This window comes from Globicephala melas, chromosome 9 (assembly GCF_963455315.2).
Source record: "Globicephala melas chromosome 9, mGloMel1.2, whole genome shotgun sequence".
In the NCBI taxonomy this organism is placed as follows: Eukaryota; Metazoa; Chordata; class Mammalia; order Artiodactyla; family Delphinidae; genus Globicephala; species Globicephala melas.
The window spans coordinates 36,795,204-36,814,630 of NC_083322.1; the positions used below are offsets into that span (position 1 = coordinate 36,795,204).

Below are 19,427 nucleotides of genomic sequence, written 5' to 3' on the forward strand. Positions count from 1 at the left end.
CTCCCTTGAAAATGCATCTGGCAAGAAGTCGATTCTGAATGGGTGATGTCGTAAGCTTGGAGCAGGTTTGGCTCTCCAGAAAGCAGACTCTGAGATGGAGGTTAGCTTGCAGGATGTTTATCAGTGAATGTTCTTGGCTGTCACACCGATGGCAGGGAGGGAGGAGAAGCAGAACTGGAGAGAGGGAATAGATGACCTGTGATGCCGGCCCAGTGACGGCCGTCATCACTTCAGCTGGAGTGGCCCTTCAGAATTGTACCAAGTTGTGGCAGGAGGGCCTGGCCCTCCTAGTCACTGGGTGCAGGCTACCCTGGGAAGAGGACATGGCCTTGGGCAAAACAGCTCTCTTCAGCTGAGGCAACCCCAGAAGGCTGCCCCTTGGCCGCATGCCCTAATGCTCTCGGCAGCTGGGAAAATAAGTCATCCATTTCTGAAGAGGGGTGTTGCTGTGGCAGCACCCACCACTGTCCTTTACGTTTACCTCGAGTCCAAAGGGCAGTGGTTCAAGCAGAGTGAAGTTCTGCAGTTGGTAGAAATGTCCTCTTAACAGTCAAGGACAGCAGTGTATTTTCAAGGTGGTACTTGTAAAATGTCAGAAAATGAATACATTTTATTCAGTGTGCTTCTGATTTTTCAAAGTCACTTAGGGCCGGAGAGAGTCCTGTGACCTGTCTCAAGGCCTGACCGTACCTGTGGCATAAGAATGGGGTCCTATTTGTAGACGTGCATATGTCTGCCTCTCAGGCGTGCATGCAAGTTGTGTGAGACCTGCATAGACAGTTACCAGAATGGAGGCTGATCTCAAATGCATGGCAAGTCCAAGGGACAGAGAAGATGGAGCCTAGCAAGCGTTTCTTTGATTTTCCTACTGAGTTCATTTTCAGCATCAAAGCAGTGTTCAGGAGCTAGCACCCCGTCTCCCCCTCACACGTTTCCTTTGAATTTCTTTTTTTCAGTCTTTCTGGACAGCCTGCTCCCATGGCCCTACTGTCATACTGATGACCAGCTGGGAGTCCCTTCAAGTTAGAAATGACACTTTGCTCTTCACTTCATCTCATGAGGGGCAAGATGGAGGGGGATACGGGAGAAAGACAGTTCCATCCTGTGCTAGTGATCGTACCAAGAGAAATCTCCAGGTGACTTCTATTGCAGCCTCCCTCAAGCTCTATCCAGACAGCTAGAAAACAGATAGTGTCTTTGATAAGACTGTTAACTTGTTTTTCCCCACCTTATTTCATCTTTCCCTACAAGAGAATTTTGTGCATGTGCAGAGGAGGTGACCCCTTGTCCTCTTTTTCCACAGTTCACTATTTTATGAAATAAAATCCCTGAAAAGAATTTAGTTCTCCTTAATCCACTTCCCCTTTTCACTGTTTCCTCCAGCTCTTATCCAGAAAAAAATCTTCTTATCCTTCAGAAATTCTACCTTTTTCTCCCCTTTTTTCCATTTGTGTCCCCCCCGCTGCAATGATACTCATAAAAACTGATAAACCTAAACGCAGATACATCCATGACCAACCAAAGCCAAGAACAGTGTGAAATGCACGTGGACATAGGAAGGACCACTTTTAAATGTCCTCTGAGAGACGGTGTTCCTTCACAGTGCGCTGCTTTCTCACTGCCTTCTCATTGTCGCTGCCATGTTTCAAGTACCAGCTTTCAGAATTTTACAACTACTCACATAGAAATGTTTATTTAAATTCTCATGCAGTCATAGCTCATTTCTGTTGTGAAAAACAGGAGTTTCATTTTTTGTATTAAATGGGATTCCATGGGATAATCTCAGAGCTTGAGAATAATAGCATCGTGTTCTGTGTTGTAAATAGCTCACAAGTGACCTTTCAGACCACAGCCTGTTCCTGAGTTGGAGATCCTTTTATCAGAAAGATGAACTCCGACTTTGAGGAATGAGTTTCCTTCCTTCGTGTCACAAGGGACAGAGTATTTCATTATTTTTTTTTTCCTGTATTATGTTCCATTCGTCTTAAATTGTCAACCCGTAAAGGGCAAGGGCAGCATTTGCCAGGCTTGACGTGAATCGTGGTGTGTAGCAGCGTGGTAAATATTATTTTGACCATGATGATGAATATGTTATCATCTGTGATGTAGAGCTACATGATTGTCATCTAGTAGTTTTTTTATAATTTGTTTCTTTTTTTGCCTTTAAAGGTCATAGAACTCTGTGATTGAGTTTCTCTGTACTAAGTTTAAAAGTACGAATTTGTTCTTTGAATGAGCAAGCTGTGTCTCTGAAACTGAGAAATGAGTCCCTGTTTCACAGCACAATTTTGCTTTTTTTTCCACCATCTTCATAGAAAACACTCGTGAGTTTTATATGAGGATGTTTCTCACAGACATTTAATTTTTAATAAACTGTCACTAGGTACTAAACTGATATTATATAAACGAATAACACAATAAGTGGTAAGAGGCAGCTGTTCATGATATGATTTTCAAGATGGTTACCCTATACATTTAACACTTTTCTTACACATATAATGTTAGCCAGTGTTTTTGTTTTTGTTTCTGTTTTGGCCGTGCCACGTGGCTTGCAGGATCTTAGTTCCCTGACCAAGGATCTAACCCGTGCCCCATGCAGTAGAGGCGTGGAGTCCTAACCACTGGACCTCCAGGGAATTCCCCACATACAATTTTAAAGGATTTGAGTATAAGCTATGTTTACATGCATGTTTGTTAATCCAAATAAATTTTAGTTTTTTGGGGTTTTTTTTGCTGTACGCGGGCCTCTCACTGTTGTGGCCTTTCCCGTTGCGGAGCACAAGCTCCAGACGCGCGGGCTCCGGACGCGCAGGCTCAGCGGCCATGGCTCACGGGCCCAGCCGCTCCGCGGCATGTGGGATCTTCCCGGACTGGGGCACGAACCCGTGTCCCCTGCATCGGCAGGCGGACTCTCAACCACTGCGCCACCAGGGAAGCCCCCCAAATAAATTTTTATATAGTAGCAAAGGGGCAGGGATGAAAACAATACCATATAGTAGTTTTTATGTGCTGTTTAAAACTGTACTCCCAGGATCCTTAGGACTGAAACAATAGTATTGAACCTTTATGTTTCCAGCTCTATGAATGATTCATTCTCTATGATCTTTTCTGTAGCTACTAAAGTGGTTCAATTTATAAGAGAACAAACAAAAAAAAAAATCGAGGGATCAAGACAATGTGTGGTCATGTTCAGTAAACCCAAATATTACTGGTGGGGAAATGCCCCTGGAAAGTGTAGGATGAGAAGACCTTTGGATAAAGACAGAGCTACTTTACAACAACTGGGACAAGATGAATTTTCAACTGTGGACTTGTTTCATGCAAAAATGCTTGGAGGATTTGGGAATTTAGTTGGAAAGTTGTATCCAAAATGGAATCTAAACATAACATATTCTTCAAGTGCACTTGATGGAAATGCAAACTGAGGTTTCATGAATGCCTGTGTTTTCTTTGAATCTTTGCTTTAATAAACCAGTTTTCCTTACTTTATGATACATTATGTACTACCACTAGTAAATTTGAGCCAGTCATGTATTCAGATCTTTTGCTCTTTTACCTAGAACTGCCTTCCCCTTTCAACATTCTTTTTCATAACCTGAAACTTAAAGAGGATAGCATTCATCCATCCATTCATGACTTTCATACATTGCAAGGTAGAGTTACTTGTGTAATTCAAAGGTTGGAAATGACTTGCCATTTTAGAAGGTAAAGATCAAAGTCATGCCTTGAACTGTAGCCTAAAAAAGTGTTACTCTCCAATATGATCTGCAGTTCAATATTTATTTTAGATGTTTTAAGTTATGAGAGGTGTCCCTGACATAATCTGAATCCATTAAAACCTGACTACCATTTTTCAGTGGCTTCATTCATTCATTCCATATGTGTGTTCATTCTCCATTCATGCACTGACACATTTGTGTGCTGGTTTATGGAAGATGAATTAAAAATAGTTCCAGTTCTCTTGGGAGTTTGGGACTAGCAGATGCAAACTATTGTACATAGGATGGATAAACAACAAGGTCCTACTGTATAGCACAGGGAAGTATATTCAATATCCTATAATAAACCATAATAGAAAAGAAAAATAAATAACTATGGGTATGTATATATGGTGACATCATAACTAGACTTACTGTGGTGATCATTTTGAAATGCATAGAAATATTGAATCACTGTGTTGTACACCAAGAACTAACATAGTGCTGTAGGTCAATTATACTTCAAAAACAAAAAAACAAACTTATAGAAAAAGAGATGAGATTTGTGGTTACCATAGGTGGAAGGGGGAACTGGATGAAGGCAGTGAAAGGTACAAACTTATTTATAAGATAAATATTAGAGATGTAATGTACAACATGATAAATATAATTAACATGGCTATATGTTATATATATATGTTAAGACTAAATCCTAAGAGTTCTCATCACAAGAAAAAAAATCTTTTTTCTATTTCTTTATTTTTGTATCTATATGAGATGATGGATGTTCACTAAACTTACTGTGATACTCATTTCATGATGCATGTAAGTCAAATCATTATTGCTGTACACCTTAAACTCAGTACTATATGTCAATAAAAAAAGAAAGAAAAAATAGTTCAAGTTCTCAAGTAGAAAGACACAGATAAATAAAGTGCTAAATAGTATGTGATACCTTGCCCTATTTAAGGTGTGGTCAGAGCGCCCTTGGAGCACAGATGAAAGAGTAAATGATTCCATTTGGGCCCAAGGATGGGGAAGAGGAAGTAGGAAATTGAAAGGGCTAACCTTGGAGCTAGACCTAAAACTAAGGCTACTTTGCAGTATCCAGTGTAGAAGGGCTGGGGAATGCAACTCCCGCAAAGGGGATAATATGTATAAAGGCACTGAGGCCTGCATGAAAGAACTTGATGAGAAATTAGGTATGACAGTGTGGAGGGCAGTGTGTGGAGAGGTAGCTGGGATGGGAGCCTGGAAAGGTAGCAGGAGAGCAGTGGTAAAGGACTTTGTAGGAGATACTGAGAACAGGCTTTCCCTCTGCTTCATCAGATGGCTGTTGCAGGTGGGGACAGATGTCCATTCTTTCAGAACTCAGGCAGTGACTAAAACCAAAGCAAGGCTGGTCTGGGGACAGAGTGCTTCAGTTATATATCATGCTCTGTAGTGCTGAGCTGAAGGGCCTCTTCCAGACTCTCAGAATTGCAGGCTGGCAGGGACCTTTCAGTTCACCTTGTCTAGCTCCTTTGTTTTATAGAGGAGCCATCTGAAGCCCAGTGAGACTGAAGAACTTAATAGCTTGCCTTTAATAGTTATCAAATATGATATAGCTGAAGAGTGAAGTCAGGATTCACCCACGCAGACTTCTTGGGTAAGAAATGAGGTGATACACTGTTATGACCCAGACAACCTGTCCTCCCAGTTTTAAACAGCTCCTATGAAAGAATGAGTTTTCACAGGTAATATAGTTTGGTTCTTAGAATTTTGAGCGCCCTCTTAAAATAGAATTGCCCATATTAAAGGAACCTGACTGCCTAAGACCAGAACACATAACAGTAATGGCTCTGCCCTCATTCATCCCCTCAGCGATTATTTACCGAGTTCAGTTTGTGTGCCAGGCTCTGAACTGAATTAGGTAGACAGTTGGGAGCTAGAACTAACCTCGTCCTTATATCCATGGAACTTACAGTCTGTTGCACGAGACATCATTCAAAAACTTGCACAAATAAGAGGGGATGGTTGAGTGGTATATGGTGCTATGAGAGTGTGCAGTTGGGGTGAGGGGATGTGTGTCGAGGAAAGCTGCTCTGAGAAGTGACCAGTGAACCGACATCTGTAGGGTGAATACAGCTTAACTTGGTGGGGAGGGAAAGGAAGAGTATTCCTTGCAAGGGGTCGATCATGGGCAAAGTCCTGTGTGGGAGGGAGTATAACAAGGAAGGTCTTTGTGACCAGAGTATAGAAAGTCAGGGTTGAGAAGTACAGGATGAAACGAGAAAAGGGCAGGACCTTACAGGCTGTAGTACTGATTTTTTCTATTATTCTCAGAGCTTTGATATATTTATGAGGATGATGACATCATCAAATGTGAATTTTGAAAAGACCTCTCTAACTGCTGTGTGAGAAATGGATTGGAGAGGAACCTGAGTATATGGGCACAGCCCTATAAGGAGACTGCTAGAGAAGGCCAGGCAAGAGGTGATAACGAAGCTAGGGCAGCGGTGGGAGTGGAGAAGTTGAGAAGAAGATGGCTTTGGGAGATATCAAAGAGATAAGGCCATTGTGATGTGGGTCTTGGACTGGCTATGTGGGTCGGGGGCATGTGAATGACTCCTGGGTTTCTGGCTTGTAGAGTCGTTGGACACAGTGCTACCATTCGACAGAATTGGGGGCAATGGACGAGGATCTGGCTTGGAGACATGTAAGGATTGTATCAGCTAAATGGTGGCATGAAATAAAAGGAAAACAACCCCATCAAACTGTTGTCTGATATGGCATGATATGTCTTATTACCTTTTCCTTTAAAGAAAAGAAATTGAACCTAATAAAATTTTCCTGATGCCACATATCCAAAAAGCATTTAAGTACAGGTGTGACAGAATCAAAGGGACCTCTGGTGTCTCATAGATGCTGTGTTGAGGAAGGACAACCGTGGAGACAGGGAGCCTTCCGGGAAGGCTTTCCAGCGGCCCTTTGGAGTGATGCAGAGAAATCCACCTAGGATTAGCGAGAGAAAGCAGGACTTACAGCAGAAGACTAACATTTTAGAGTGGGTGATTGGGAGGGAGAAAATTGCTTAGATTTGGCTGGAGGCGGAGGGGAGATAATGAATGAATTCAGTTGAAGCCATGCTAAGTTTTAGGTGCTTAGACCTCTAAATAGAGATATACAAGTTGGAAGTTTGTGTCAGCTGCTGAGGCCACAGATCAGGACTGGAGAGAGACTTGGCAAGTCATATAGCGACAGGTGATTCTGGAAGTCTTAGCACGTTCTCCAAATAGGGAGAATGTATATGGATCGAAGGAAAAAAAGTATAGTTTTACAATTGAGATATTTTTAAATAGCTAGAGTATACCAGACAGTGTGGTAAATTATTTCTGATAGGTGCCTTATTTAATCCTCCACTACCTTTTGCAGTTTCTTCATTGTTACCCGCATTTTCCTCATGAGGTAATGGAGATTCTGAGAGGTTGGTATATTGACCAAAGTCACACAGCTAATAAATGGTCAGATCTGGGTTCAAACCCACGTCTCATGATGCCAAGTTTGATGTTATTTTCCTACACCCAGCCTTTTTGACAGCAACATTTAAGAAGAGGGTTAGGGAAAGAAGGTCTACAGAAGAAGGCTGGAGGGTATGAGAGAAGCAGTAGAAGATTCAAAAGAAGATAGACTCCTGAAAGGCAATATGAATGTGGTCACAGTTAGGGAACAGAGCAGTTTCAGAACACAGTGAAGTGAAGGGCCGAGGCATGAAGGGATGGTGAAGAAATGGAATTCGTGAATGGCTGCCATGTTCAAGAAGGTGATGAGGGGTAAGACAGAGCGACCAGCAGTAGGGGACGTAGTCATGGCAGCCTTGGGAGTTACAGTAGCATTTGTGAGTGGTAAGAGCTGTACACAGAGCTGGGTTGGGTGCCCGTACACATAGACCTCTCATAGAAGCATCAGTAGTGCAGGGTTGAGACACTAGGGTTGTGAGAGATTAAGGTAACTTCAAGAGTGTAGACAGGCAATTCTGGGTACAAGCTTGCTTTGGAGTCTTTTAAATTGTACTCAATCTGCTGTCTATTCAATTGTTGATCCCTTATAAGAAGAGGTCTCTGAATTATTATTTGAAGTAATCTGTCAAGATATACAGACCTTTGATTATTTTTCAAGCAGACATGTCTTCTAGGACATCAACATGAGGTCATAGGGTATTTATGGTTATAGTTAGAAAATGACATCATGAACTAGTGCTTATCTAAAACGTTCTAACTTGGTTACTATGTAGTTATTTTTGCCTATCTCATGTACTTTAGGTTATGTTTTCTGTCCTGTTTTTTGACTGCTACCGCTAATTTTGTTTTGAGATCGTAAAACAGCTTTAGACTTCTCTGAAAGCCCATTACTTATTGGCATGTTTTCATTTATTGACAGGTTCATGTATTCCTTCAGGCTTTTAAAACACATTCATAGCAATAACAATAATTTATTTTGGGGATTGGAGTTGTATCTAAGTCTCACCATCTGAAAGAGAATTATAAAATTCACTTCCAAAATTTTGGGCTTTTAAAAATCATGCAGTCAAAGCATTTACTATCATTTTTTTGGATGTGAATTGCAAGGTGGTTTCAGCGTGTATAGTATTTAACAGGAGATGTCTCTTTCTCTTTTCGTGTGTTGAGGTACATTTTTAAAATTTTCTATCCTTGTCTCCTTTATGACTCAAGTGTTACTTTCCCGGGGAGAATCACTGTGCTTTTATTCTCCCTTAACCACTCAAATCACCTAGGGATGGTTAATCTGTGCACTCTTTCTCTCTGGTATCCTAGTCCTGCCCAGCCCTGTGAAATGTTTCAGAAACCAATCAATCTGTAACCATTAGGTTAAGGCTAAATGGTGACTCCCCTCAATTCCAAACGGTCTGAGAGCTGAGGCATGTGGGAACTGTCACGGTGGCCGTGTGTTTAGACCCAGGGGAGAGGTCCAGGCATCACCATTGCTTACTACAGAAGCAGAAGACTGCTTTAATGCCACATACTGGGCTAGGCCCTGGGGACATATTAATGAGCAAATAGGTGCAGTCCCTTCTCTTGAGGACTTTCTGGAAAAGAAATATCCTGCAAACAGCATAGCAGAAAGGCAAACCAAGCTTATTAATAAGTAAGAAATATATTCCTTACTTATTTTTTATTTATTTATTTTTTTGCGGTATGCAGGCCTCTCACTGTTGTGGCCTGTCCTGTTGTGGAGCACAGGCTCTGGACATGCAGGCTCAGGGGCCATGGCTCACGGGCCCAGCCGCTCCGCGGCATGTGGGAACTTCCCGGACCAGGGCACGAACCTGTGTCCCATGCATCAGCAGGCAGACTCTCAACCACTGCGCCACCAGGGAAGCCCAATTCCACATCTTTGAAATTTGTATTAATAACACTTATTCGACCAAGAAGTTGGCGAATTATGTAAACTTAAAGATTGACTTTCTTCAAGAATCTGTCAAATTAGGATATGACAGCCGGCTCTAGCTATCAATGTGTATTTCCTACTCACATTCATTTTTCCTAGTCAATAACATTTAATAGTAAGCAGTATGGGCTTCCCTGGTGGCGCAGTGGTTGAGAATCCGCCTGCCGATGCAGGGGACGCGGGTTCGTGCCCCGGTCCGGGAAGATCCCGCATGGCGCAGAGCGGCTGGGCCCGTGAGCCATGGCCGCTGAGCCTGCGCGTCCGGAGCCTGTGCTCCGCAGCGGGAGAGACCACAACAGTGAGAGGCCCGCGTACAGCAAAAAAAAAAAAAAAAAAAAAAAAAAATAGTAAGCAGTATAACTGGCTATAACTGATATGATGATCATCTCCATATAATCTATATCATTTCTTACAGTTATTGCCAGTTTTCGAGGAACTGTCCCGTATGGCCTGTCATTGGAAATTGGAGATACAGTTCAGATCCTGGAGAAGTGTGATGGTAAGTAGACTAGTGTTGATTGTTTGAGGTTGTATAAACAATCTCCTGCAACACTGGACAGTTCATAAAGTTTACAGATTGTTTCCATACTTCTGTCAATCCCTGGAATTTCCCCAGTAGTCACAGTGAACCATTTTTAACAAAACTTTTTTCTTGCATATTGAATGTTTGGCTTATGGGAAAGCATTATTCGGTATTTTTAAGCTGATTGTAGTTTTTCCTAATATTATTTACTTATATTCACTAGATGCCAACATAGAAAGCAATTGAGACTATTGAATTTGTGAGAGTTCATGACTTGGGGCCAAACAAGAAGGCCTTTCTTAGAATGTCAAGAGTCTGGTGGGTTCCCCAGGACAGAAAGAAAGAGGTCTAGAGCAGAAATGCCTTACCCCAGGTTGGGTAACCAGATGCCTCCAGGTGGGATTCCTGCCCAGGCCAACTCTGCTCTAGTCCTGCAGCCATCTCCTCACCTCCCTCAAATCTGGGCTGAAGTTATTCACTGCATTTGAAAAGTTAAATGAACTTGTATGATTAATTTATGTAACAGGTATCTCATTCAATCGACCTAATATGTATATTCTCACATGCTTCTATTCCTGGTCAACAAAACATCCTTAAACTCTAGTCCTTAAAAAGATCCCAGATGAAATGACTACTCTTTTTTTCTTATCAAAATGGCCACATTGTAAAGTCCTATCAGTATATCCAAAGATGACTGTTTTTCCTCTTAATATATTGTCCTCATTAGGAATTTATAATATGGTAAGATTCTATCATATCAAGGTTCATTATTGACAGAATTGTGTTCTCCCAAATAGAACTATTACTTTTAGTTAGAGCCTGTTATTAAATTGTGGTGATACATGGACATTTATTTTGTCCAATGTAACTAATAAAAATAAAGTTTTTCTCTGTCATTGCCAGATATATTTTGTTTCTATTTTCTTTACAGATAAATATAAAGTCTGTTTTGAATTGGTGAAAATGGGCTTCACAACTATAGGAGCTGTATTTTCGGTTTTTTAATTAATTAATTAATTTATTTATTTATTTTTGGCTGTGTTGGGTCTTTGTTTCTGTGCAAGAGCTCTCTCTAGTTGCAGCGAGCGGGGGCCACTCTTCATTGCAGTGCGCGGGCCTCTCACTATCGCGGCCTCTCTTGTCGCGGAGCACAGGTCCAGACGCGCAGGCTCAGTAGTTGTGGCTCACGGGCCTAGTTGCTCCGCGGCATGTGGGACCTTCCCAGACCAGGGCTTAAACCCGTGTCCCCTGCATTGGCAGGCAGATTCTCAATCACTGCGCCACCAGGGAAGCCCCTGGGAGCTGTTTTATAACCTGAAAACCTTTCTGTATGCTGTAGTTGGACAGAGACCTCTCTATGACGTATCTGCAATTATCAAAAAGTTTTGGTTTCTGTTAAAATAGTTGTTTAAGAATGGCTATATTTCTTGGATGGATGTCTTTAAGGGATATAGTAAACCCTGACATTATAGAGATTCCATTTCTCAATTCATTCTGTTTTCTCCAGATTGATTTCAAAATGATGTTTTACAATATATTCTTTTGAGAAAACTTGAGGAACAAAAATATTTAAATGCAAATCTCAAATACTTCTTTCTAAAAGTTCAATTAATCAAAAAAAGATTCAGTTCCATAGAACATTTGTTACATGATAAAAATAATTTCTTACCAATAAGCAAAATGGTTTTTGTTCTTGAAGAAAAAATAAATTGAAAATAATACATTTATAGGGGGCTATATATTAACCATATAAATATATGTATGTATCTATCTATCTATATATGTATATGTATATACACACCCTGTAATTGTTTTAAACTATAAAAAGATATGTTCCCCATTAAAGATAGTGCCGTAAAATTGATTCAGAGTTCCTTGGAGATTAAGTAATAGGCATTCTACAGAATAAAAACTATGTGTGGATGACAGAGTGCCATTAGTTCTCTTAGTAGATGAGACTTGGCTTCACTCTTCTTAGGCTATCAGACTGATCCTAACCCAAGACAGTAAGCTGAAGACATGTGTGAATTCACTACAGAACAGCTGGCTGAGCACTATGCTTTGATGGTAGAGTCTGGGCTTTGTAGTCAGGCAAAGAGAATTTGGAACTGTGTTAAATCTTGTGTAGATTTTTGAATTTCCCTGGGATGTAGTGTAGCGTTTTATAAAATGAAGTGAAACTAAGCTCAGAGAGGTCAATTAATTTGCCCAAGATTCAACAGCTAATAAGTAGCAAAGCCAGAATTTAAGCGCAATACTCTGATTCCAAAGCCTTTATTTCCGTTATGCATGCTTCTATTTTTCATGTACGTTTCCAATACAATTTGTAAATGATTTTATTAATAGAAGACTTAAACTAGTAGTCACTTGACTGTTAGTCGAGCCTAATCCCAACCCCCATTATGTTTATACCTAGAATATTTATATGTAGGGTAAAATTCCATCAGTAAAGGACAGATTGATTTCTAATCGTTTCTTCAAAGTATTGTAATGATTTATTGAAATATGACCATGATTATTTCTCCACAGGCTGGTACAGAGGATTTGCCTTAAAAAACCCAAATATCAAGGTAAAAATTATTGCTTTTAACCATAATTATGGAATTTTTAAGAAAGACAGTTATTTTTCTTTATTTCATTATGTAATTGAAATTACAGTTGGGACTCTTAGTTGAAATACTAAATGGCAATACAGATTTTCATAATTTTGGAAATTCTTTTGAACTTGGATTATAGTTAAGACATGCTATCCAAATGATAATCCTATGTAGCTCTTGAAATTTATACTGAGAAGACCTTAATAGGCTTACTATATATATAAAAAAATCGTTTTGAAGTGTTAGTTTCACAGAGAGTGAAAGTAAAATTCAGGCAGCGGAAATATATATATTCCAAAAGAAACACTGAATAGAGGTATTTAATCTTTAAGTTTTCTGTGGTATCATTTGTAAAAAGTTGGTGTGGCAAAACAGGTTTATTGTAGGGTATGTTAAGAGTCCCTTTGGATTTGAGGAGCTGAAATGTGGGAAAATCATATAAAGAATCCATCTTTCTTACCATTACCAACAAAAACTAAGACTTATTATCCTTTATATATTTATATAAATCCTAAGGAATTATAGTAGGAAGTAATAATGATTTTTCTTTTACCTTTCATTTATGTAGTTTATGATTTTGACACTAATCCTCGCTAATATCTATATTTTTTCTAATACTTTGTTCTAATCTACCCATGCTACCCACATTTCTCTAATATTTTTTTACATGTCATGTTCATTTTTCGGTTTAATTCTGGTTTTACTAGGATTGTAGATAAGAAATTGTATCATTTCTCATTACCAAAGTCTAATATAAGTAATCTAAACTCTTTTGTCTGCCTTTCTGCTTAAATATACCTTTTTTCCGGATCATCCAACTGTGTTTATTACTTTATTTCATTTATTTTAGGCCATTCTAAAGGAGAGCCTGATACTTTTACCCTCATTTAAAGTTATCTTTGGGCATCTGCAGGCACATGCAAATGTAGCTTCAGTATTTAATTTTTCATTTAGTACATGCTTGAGAAAAAATGTGTTATGGTTTGTTACTTCTGTTACCCTTTGAACCTCAAGTTCTGACTTTTTCTTGTTAATTACTATAATTACTCTATTTGTTATTCCTACCATATTAAGGTAAATTTAAATTCCAAAGGAAAAAAAAGTTATTTTTTTAACCTATATACGTATTTACTACTGTTGTATATTACAGAACTTGCTAGTTAAATTTTATATTATCCTTGGATCCACAGTGGTGATAATGTATTCAAATGACATTTGTTTTCCTAAATATTTAATTGAATTTGTCATTTAATTGTACCTAAAAAATCATTCAGAGAATATTGTTGTTTAATGGATAATAAAATTGATGCTCTTCTTTTTAATGTTGTTTTTTTCAATTTCTCATTTAGAACAAAGGAATAATTTCCTTGCCCTAGCTTCTCCCTACAATAAAAGGCTTTAAGCTAGCGTGGCTTCTTTTGTTTAATTTTTATTCCGTCAAAATGGCAGCCTGGTGATTAATTGCTGCTATGTTTTCATCAAAGATCTTCCCTAACATGTAATACACAGATTGTTTCCAGATTCATAGTGGTATTTTTTAGTATATATTTTTAAATAGACACATGAGTATTTTTGGAGAGAAGAAAAAGAACTACAACAAAAACAAACAAACAAAAACCCCCTTCTTTCAATACTGGAGTATTAAAAAAAAATTCTTATTCAACATGCTTTCTATATAGAATTCTTGAAAATATAAAAATTTTCTGTTCTATAAAGAATATACTTTTGAGTGGGATTTAATTTTTTGATTATATTTATTTTAAAGTATCTCTAAATTTGTACACTGGTAAGTAGTAGAAAATAAAATGAATGGGTCTAAGCTACAATAGATTTAGCCTAAAGAATATGTTAGAGATTCCTTCTTCCTAGTATTGTTATGGTCGTGTGGCTATATTTTATACATATGACTTACAAAACTAACTCTGCTGTAATAGACAGCTAGAACCATAACCTGCATGTTTTCTCTTCCAGGGTATATTTCCTTCCAGCTACGTTCACTTGAAAAATGCATGTGTAAAGAACAAAGGGTAAGAAATGAATTTTATTAATAGTTGAAGGATTTTTCATAGAACCATTACTTATTTTGGAATTTGAAGACTTAGTAATTGTCTTGAAAAATGAACTATAGAAAAGCATGCCATTGTCTGTGTTGTTTGATAAAGACAGATTACACTAAGGCAGTTGGCGGAGAAAATTCAAGAACCACATCTGTGTGTTGGACAACAGTAGGATCTAGGGCTCTGGAGGTCTCTCATTGTCCAGAAATCATGGAATCGGCCTAACCTTTTTTCTTTTTTAACATCTTTATTGGAGTATAATTGCTTTACAATGGTGTGTTAGTTTCTGCTTTAAGCAAAAGGAGTTGGTTTTTCTTGGTTTCCTGCTGTGTAGGGAAGCATGGCAGTCACACCCATCAAATGCTGAGTCATGTCTCAACCCCAGGAATTTCCTAGATTCACTACTGAATTATAAGCAGCCAAGCCTGCCATTATTTTCCTGTTTGGGGTTAATACCATATCCTTGTGTGACCATTTCACAAAGCCGCTATTCTGCTTCAGAGAACATCATTTCTGTGCTGTTTGTTTGATTGAGCTCATTGATCACTTAGGATTTCTGATATATTTGAAAAGTTTTTCCCAGTCTGTGTCCAAAAGGACTTAAAGCAGCTGTTATGATAAAAGATTATTCAAATACAATATCACAGAATGAAAGAGTAGCACTTGCTTATTTAAGTGGTTAACATAAGCAGATTATTCATTTTAAGTGAATCCAAATATTTGCTGCCAGTGTCACAAGGAATATGCATTGGATCACTGAATAATTTTCATTTTATGACAAAAGAAACAATGCAGGTTGTACCATAAAAATTTCATTATTCATCAAATAGCAAAAAATAGGAATTTATTAAAGCACATTTTAAAGCATATTAAATTATATCTTCAAACTTTATTTTTACCGGAAAAGTTCCATGGAGGCTATTCAAATGGGTGATTCTTATATCCACTCTCTATAAAGGTAGAGTATTAAATCTTAGCTCAGTGAAATAATTTCTTCAGGTGGCTGAGAGTATATGGTATAACTACTTTGAGTATGTGGATAAAACTTAAAGAGTCTAGGAGATCCTTATGTTATATGTCTTATATATGTCAGTTACTTTAAGCAGTATTATTATTATTATTTTGATAGTAGTAGTAATTATTTAAAACAGTAGGTTAAAAACATAATTCTAATACTAATAATTACCACTACTATTACTCTTTTAAAAAATGTGTGTCCGTCAGAAATGTTGTGCAGTTATAATCCACCAGAAGTGAGTCAAGCAGAGTTATTAATCCTTTTGGAATTCTTCCACCAGGCTCTATCCAGCTCCCTTCAAGTAAACCAAGGGACACTCCAGAAAACACATGCTTACTCTTTGTTCTGACCTTTCTGCCCTAGTGATCTGGTCTAGGCAATGTTGAAACCCAGGGTTTCTACCCTGTCCCTTAAAGAATCCACTTGAGCAGACCCCCTGCAGCCAGAGTTCTTTGCTGCCTTTGCCCCAAGCCCCACCCTGATCCCCTCAACTCTCCAGAGCAGAGAGCCACCTAGCCCCCATCTTACACTCTGACCGAGGAAGAGAAAAGAGAAGATGCTAGCAAAAACGTCAAGCATCACTTCACCCAGTGAAAGTCTTCTCTCTCAAACTGTATTGGGGTGGGACATAATTTTAATTGAAATAAGCATCTTCTTTTATTTTTTTATTTTTATTTTTGTCCCAGCCAGTAAGTGGTGAGTATCTGGCTCCCTTGAGTCCGAGGAAGTTTAAATATGGATAAAGGTGTCTCAGAATTTGGTCGTATAAGTGTAAGACTTGGTTGTGGGTTCTCCACCTGAAAGAGGGCATGATAAGCATTATACAGCAAGAGAACTTCAGGGTAGAACCAAAATTTATTTTCTTAAAAAAAAAAAATGTTGGAATTCATTGAGACTTTAGGTTCTAGGACTATTAACTGGAAGAAAAACTTTAGCCTGAAAACATTCAAGAACACGTGTTGCCAGGTGATTGCTTTCCCAGAGAGGAACCTCTTTGGGATTTTGATGTTACCTGCCTTATTTTCAGGGGATTAGCACCCTGATTGCCCACCAGGATGAAATAGCTGCAAAGTTCATCTCAGAATAACTGAACAAAATATAATTTCAGGGGCAACTACTTATGACAGACTGTTTGAATGTTGATTTTGGTATAATTAAAAGGAAACAGCTGCCTCACCTAAAATGGCAATTCTGTGCTTCTTAAAAATTTACATTTTGGTTGAACAAACCCCAAATCAACTTCCCACAGACTGAATTGCCTTTATGTTCTTTCCTGGGTCTTCAGAGCAATGCAGGACTGACAGGGGTCCTTAAGTTACAGTTTGTGAGGTCACTTCTCTATTGTTTAATTCCTGCTGAGGTCATTTCAGTTTTTAGATGTTAAGTAGGTTGTTGAGTTTCCGGGAAATTCACTGTTCCCTCCTGACCTTGCATTCTATCATTTTATAGTCTCTGTCTCCAGATATTCATCCTTTAAATTGCAACAGCTGCTTCAAAAGCAAAATAAATGCACTACCATTTAAAAATGTCATATTATATAGACTTGATAAAAGGTTCTATATATGTCACAGTTCATATATTACTGTTTACTTTTATTTCTAGTTTTACAGCCCAGCTTTATGTTTTCAGCAGTGTGTAAGCTCTAGAAAGCAGTAAAACATCCACAGGGTCAGTACTTTAGCAGCAGTATGAAATGAGGAGAAGAGGCTCTGTTGGTGAAGAAATCAAGGCAAGATTTTAACTCCCATACTTGCTGTCAAGAAAACTTTACAAAAAAAATTATATGCCCTTTGGACATAACGTCAAAAAGGAATGCAGAGCAGTTATTAGCCTCATGCTACGAAGTAACTTTCCCTTGATCATCCATGTAACCTGGTTCAGTGTCTACATATTAGATATTGTCCTTGGAAAAAAATACTCAAATGAAGAGATAATGCCCATCAGTACAGTCAGTTAGCATTCTTTTGAGAAGCTGTAGTATTAATAGGCACTTACCCATTTTAAGCTGCGCAAAAACTGGAAGAATTTGAAAAAAGAAACTAGAGACGAGAAGAAAAGGTTATTGTATGTCAAAGATAGAATACAGAAGACCAATTCAATCTTCTGTTTTTTCCCTCCATCTCCTTCTATATCTCCTTAATATTAGGACCACCATACATACCCTGTTAGATGTTGGTATGAATATTTTCCAAGTGTAGTTTCTGATGTTTAGAAAAGAAATAGGAGAAATATATTACCCTAATCATGGAGCGGAGCGTTCTGCAATGGATATTCAAATATCTGTGATGTCAAACCCTTAATAAGTTCTGTGATGCATGACAACATTACTGATAGTAGTAATCATTTTTCATGGTCTTGTTGGCAAGTCATGAAAATGAAGTGTTAATGAGAACAAGTGAGTGTTCAGTCAGTATATCAGTGTCTAGTTGTTTATAACGGTGAGTTAGTTTAGATGTTTGCAGCCATCAAAGCCTGATCGTTGAATGAGCCTGTCCCTCCGTTTGAGTCCTATAGTCATAGAGCTTGGAAGGCAAAAGCCATCTCACAGTTTCTGTAGCCTGGTGACCTCATGTTACACACAAGGACTTTGGGACTTGGAGAAGTTAAACGAGTTGCTCTTTAGAGGTCAAACTGTGGCTGGAGCAGAACTCTTCTGCTATTGTTGCTTCACCACCACACTGCTCAGACTTGATCTGGATAAAGTGGCTGGTCGTTCTGTTATGGTACTGCCGTAACCCACTTTACATTCCTCACACAAGTTCATGATCGGATCCTGGTTACTGTCTGCAGAACCAAAAATAACTCTGCAGCTTCCTTTCCTGGTTGGCCTTTTAGAGTGTTTAAGATTATTGCCTATGTCATTTGCATATACACTTTGTTGTTGTTGTTCAATTTCACAGACAATTTGAAATGGTTATTCCCACTGAAGACTCTGTCATCACAGAAATGACATCAACATTAAGAGACTGGGGAACCATGTGGAAACAACTCTATGTGGTACGTAACTTTTTAATGGCATCATGTTTCCGATAAAGAATTGTTTTAAGAAATATCTGAACAGGAGTGTCAACTAGCATTTGAGCACATGCTGTAAGTCACTAGTACTCCTCCAGGAATTAGGGATAGAGAGCTTAATAAGACTCAGTGTTGTTTTAATCCCTGTGTCCATCTAGAATGGATTTTGCAAGTTCTTTTTCAAGCCGCACGAAGGCAAAAGATCACTTTCCTGGCATCTAATCAAATAGGATGGTTTACATGGAACCAGGGTCAGGCTTTCTGAATACATTTAATTTTCAGGGGGAACTAAACTTATTTTCAATACAATTTTCATATTGGTGGTATTTTTTATGTTCTAATTCTCTATAAATTATTCAAGTATAATAAAAATGATAGGCTGCTTAGCCAGAATCAATGAGAATGTTCTAAATATACAAGAGAAAGGAATGTTTCTTGGGGAAAAAAGGGGTCAGTGTTTTGGGTATATATATATATACCTATTTACATGTTGTACTTACTGAGAGTCTTCTGTGGTGCAAACCCTGTGGGAAGTGCTCTATATGTAGTATCTCATTTAATCCTTACTACCACTCAAGGAAATAAAAGACTATGATCATCCTGAGTTTACAAATGAGGAAAATGAGGCCGAGAGTGAAGAACTTGCTGGAGGCCAAGTAGTTGGAAAATGGCTGAGCTGGGATTCCGATGTAAATCTAGTACCCTCCCCTCACTCTGAACCACTGTATATGGGGAATTGGGGGTGACATTTTGGGGAAGATGAATTTATTTCTTCTCTGATTTTCAAAGGAATTTATAGAACAGCTTAATCATTTGAAGGGATGTGCTCAAAATACAAAGGTGTACTTACCCTGACAAAATGATTTGAAATAGCCTGTCAAAGAGAAAATCCAAATTAGTGAGGGACATGGGCACAAAATGACCGTTTTTATTTTCTGCTACATAGAAAATGCAATAGGAGCACTTTCCTGGTGGCGCAGTGGTTAAAATTCCACCTGCCAATGCAGGGGAACATGGGTTCGAGCCCTAGTCTGGGAAGATCCCACGTGCCGAGGAGCAACTAAACCCGTG

General features: G+C 38.7%; 1 protein-coding gene across 2 annotated transcripts in view; it reads left to right on the forward strand.

The window, feature by feature from the left end:
* DOCK4 (dedicator of cytokinesis 4) overlaps positions 1-19,427 on the forward strand; it is a 476,638-nt gene that overhangs the window by 194,503 nt on the left and 262,708 nt on the right. For both annotated transcript variants that reach the window (XM_060305397.1, XM_030857580.2), the window contains exons 2-5: positions 9,562-9,645; positions 12,199-12,239; positions 14,238-14,293; positions 18,242-18,338. In XM_060305397.1, coding sequence (XP_060161380.1) covers positions 9,562-9,645; positions 12,199-12,239; positions 14,238-14,293; positions 18,242-18,338 — 278 coding nt within the window. The remainder of the gene's footprint in view (positions 1-9,561; positions 9,646-12,198; positions 12,240-14,237; positions 14,294-18,241; positions 18,339-19,427) is intronic.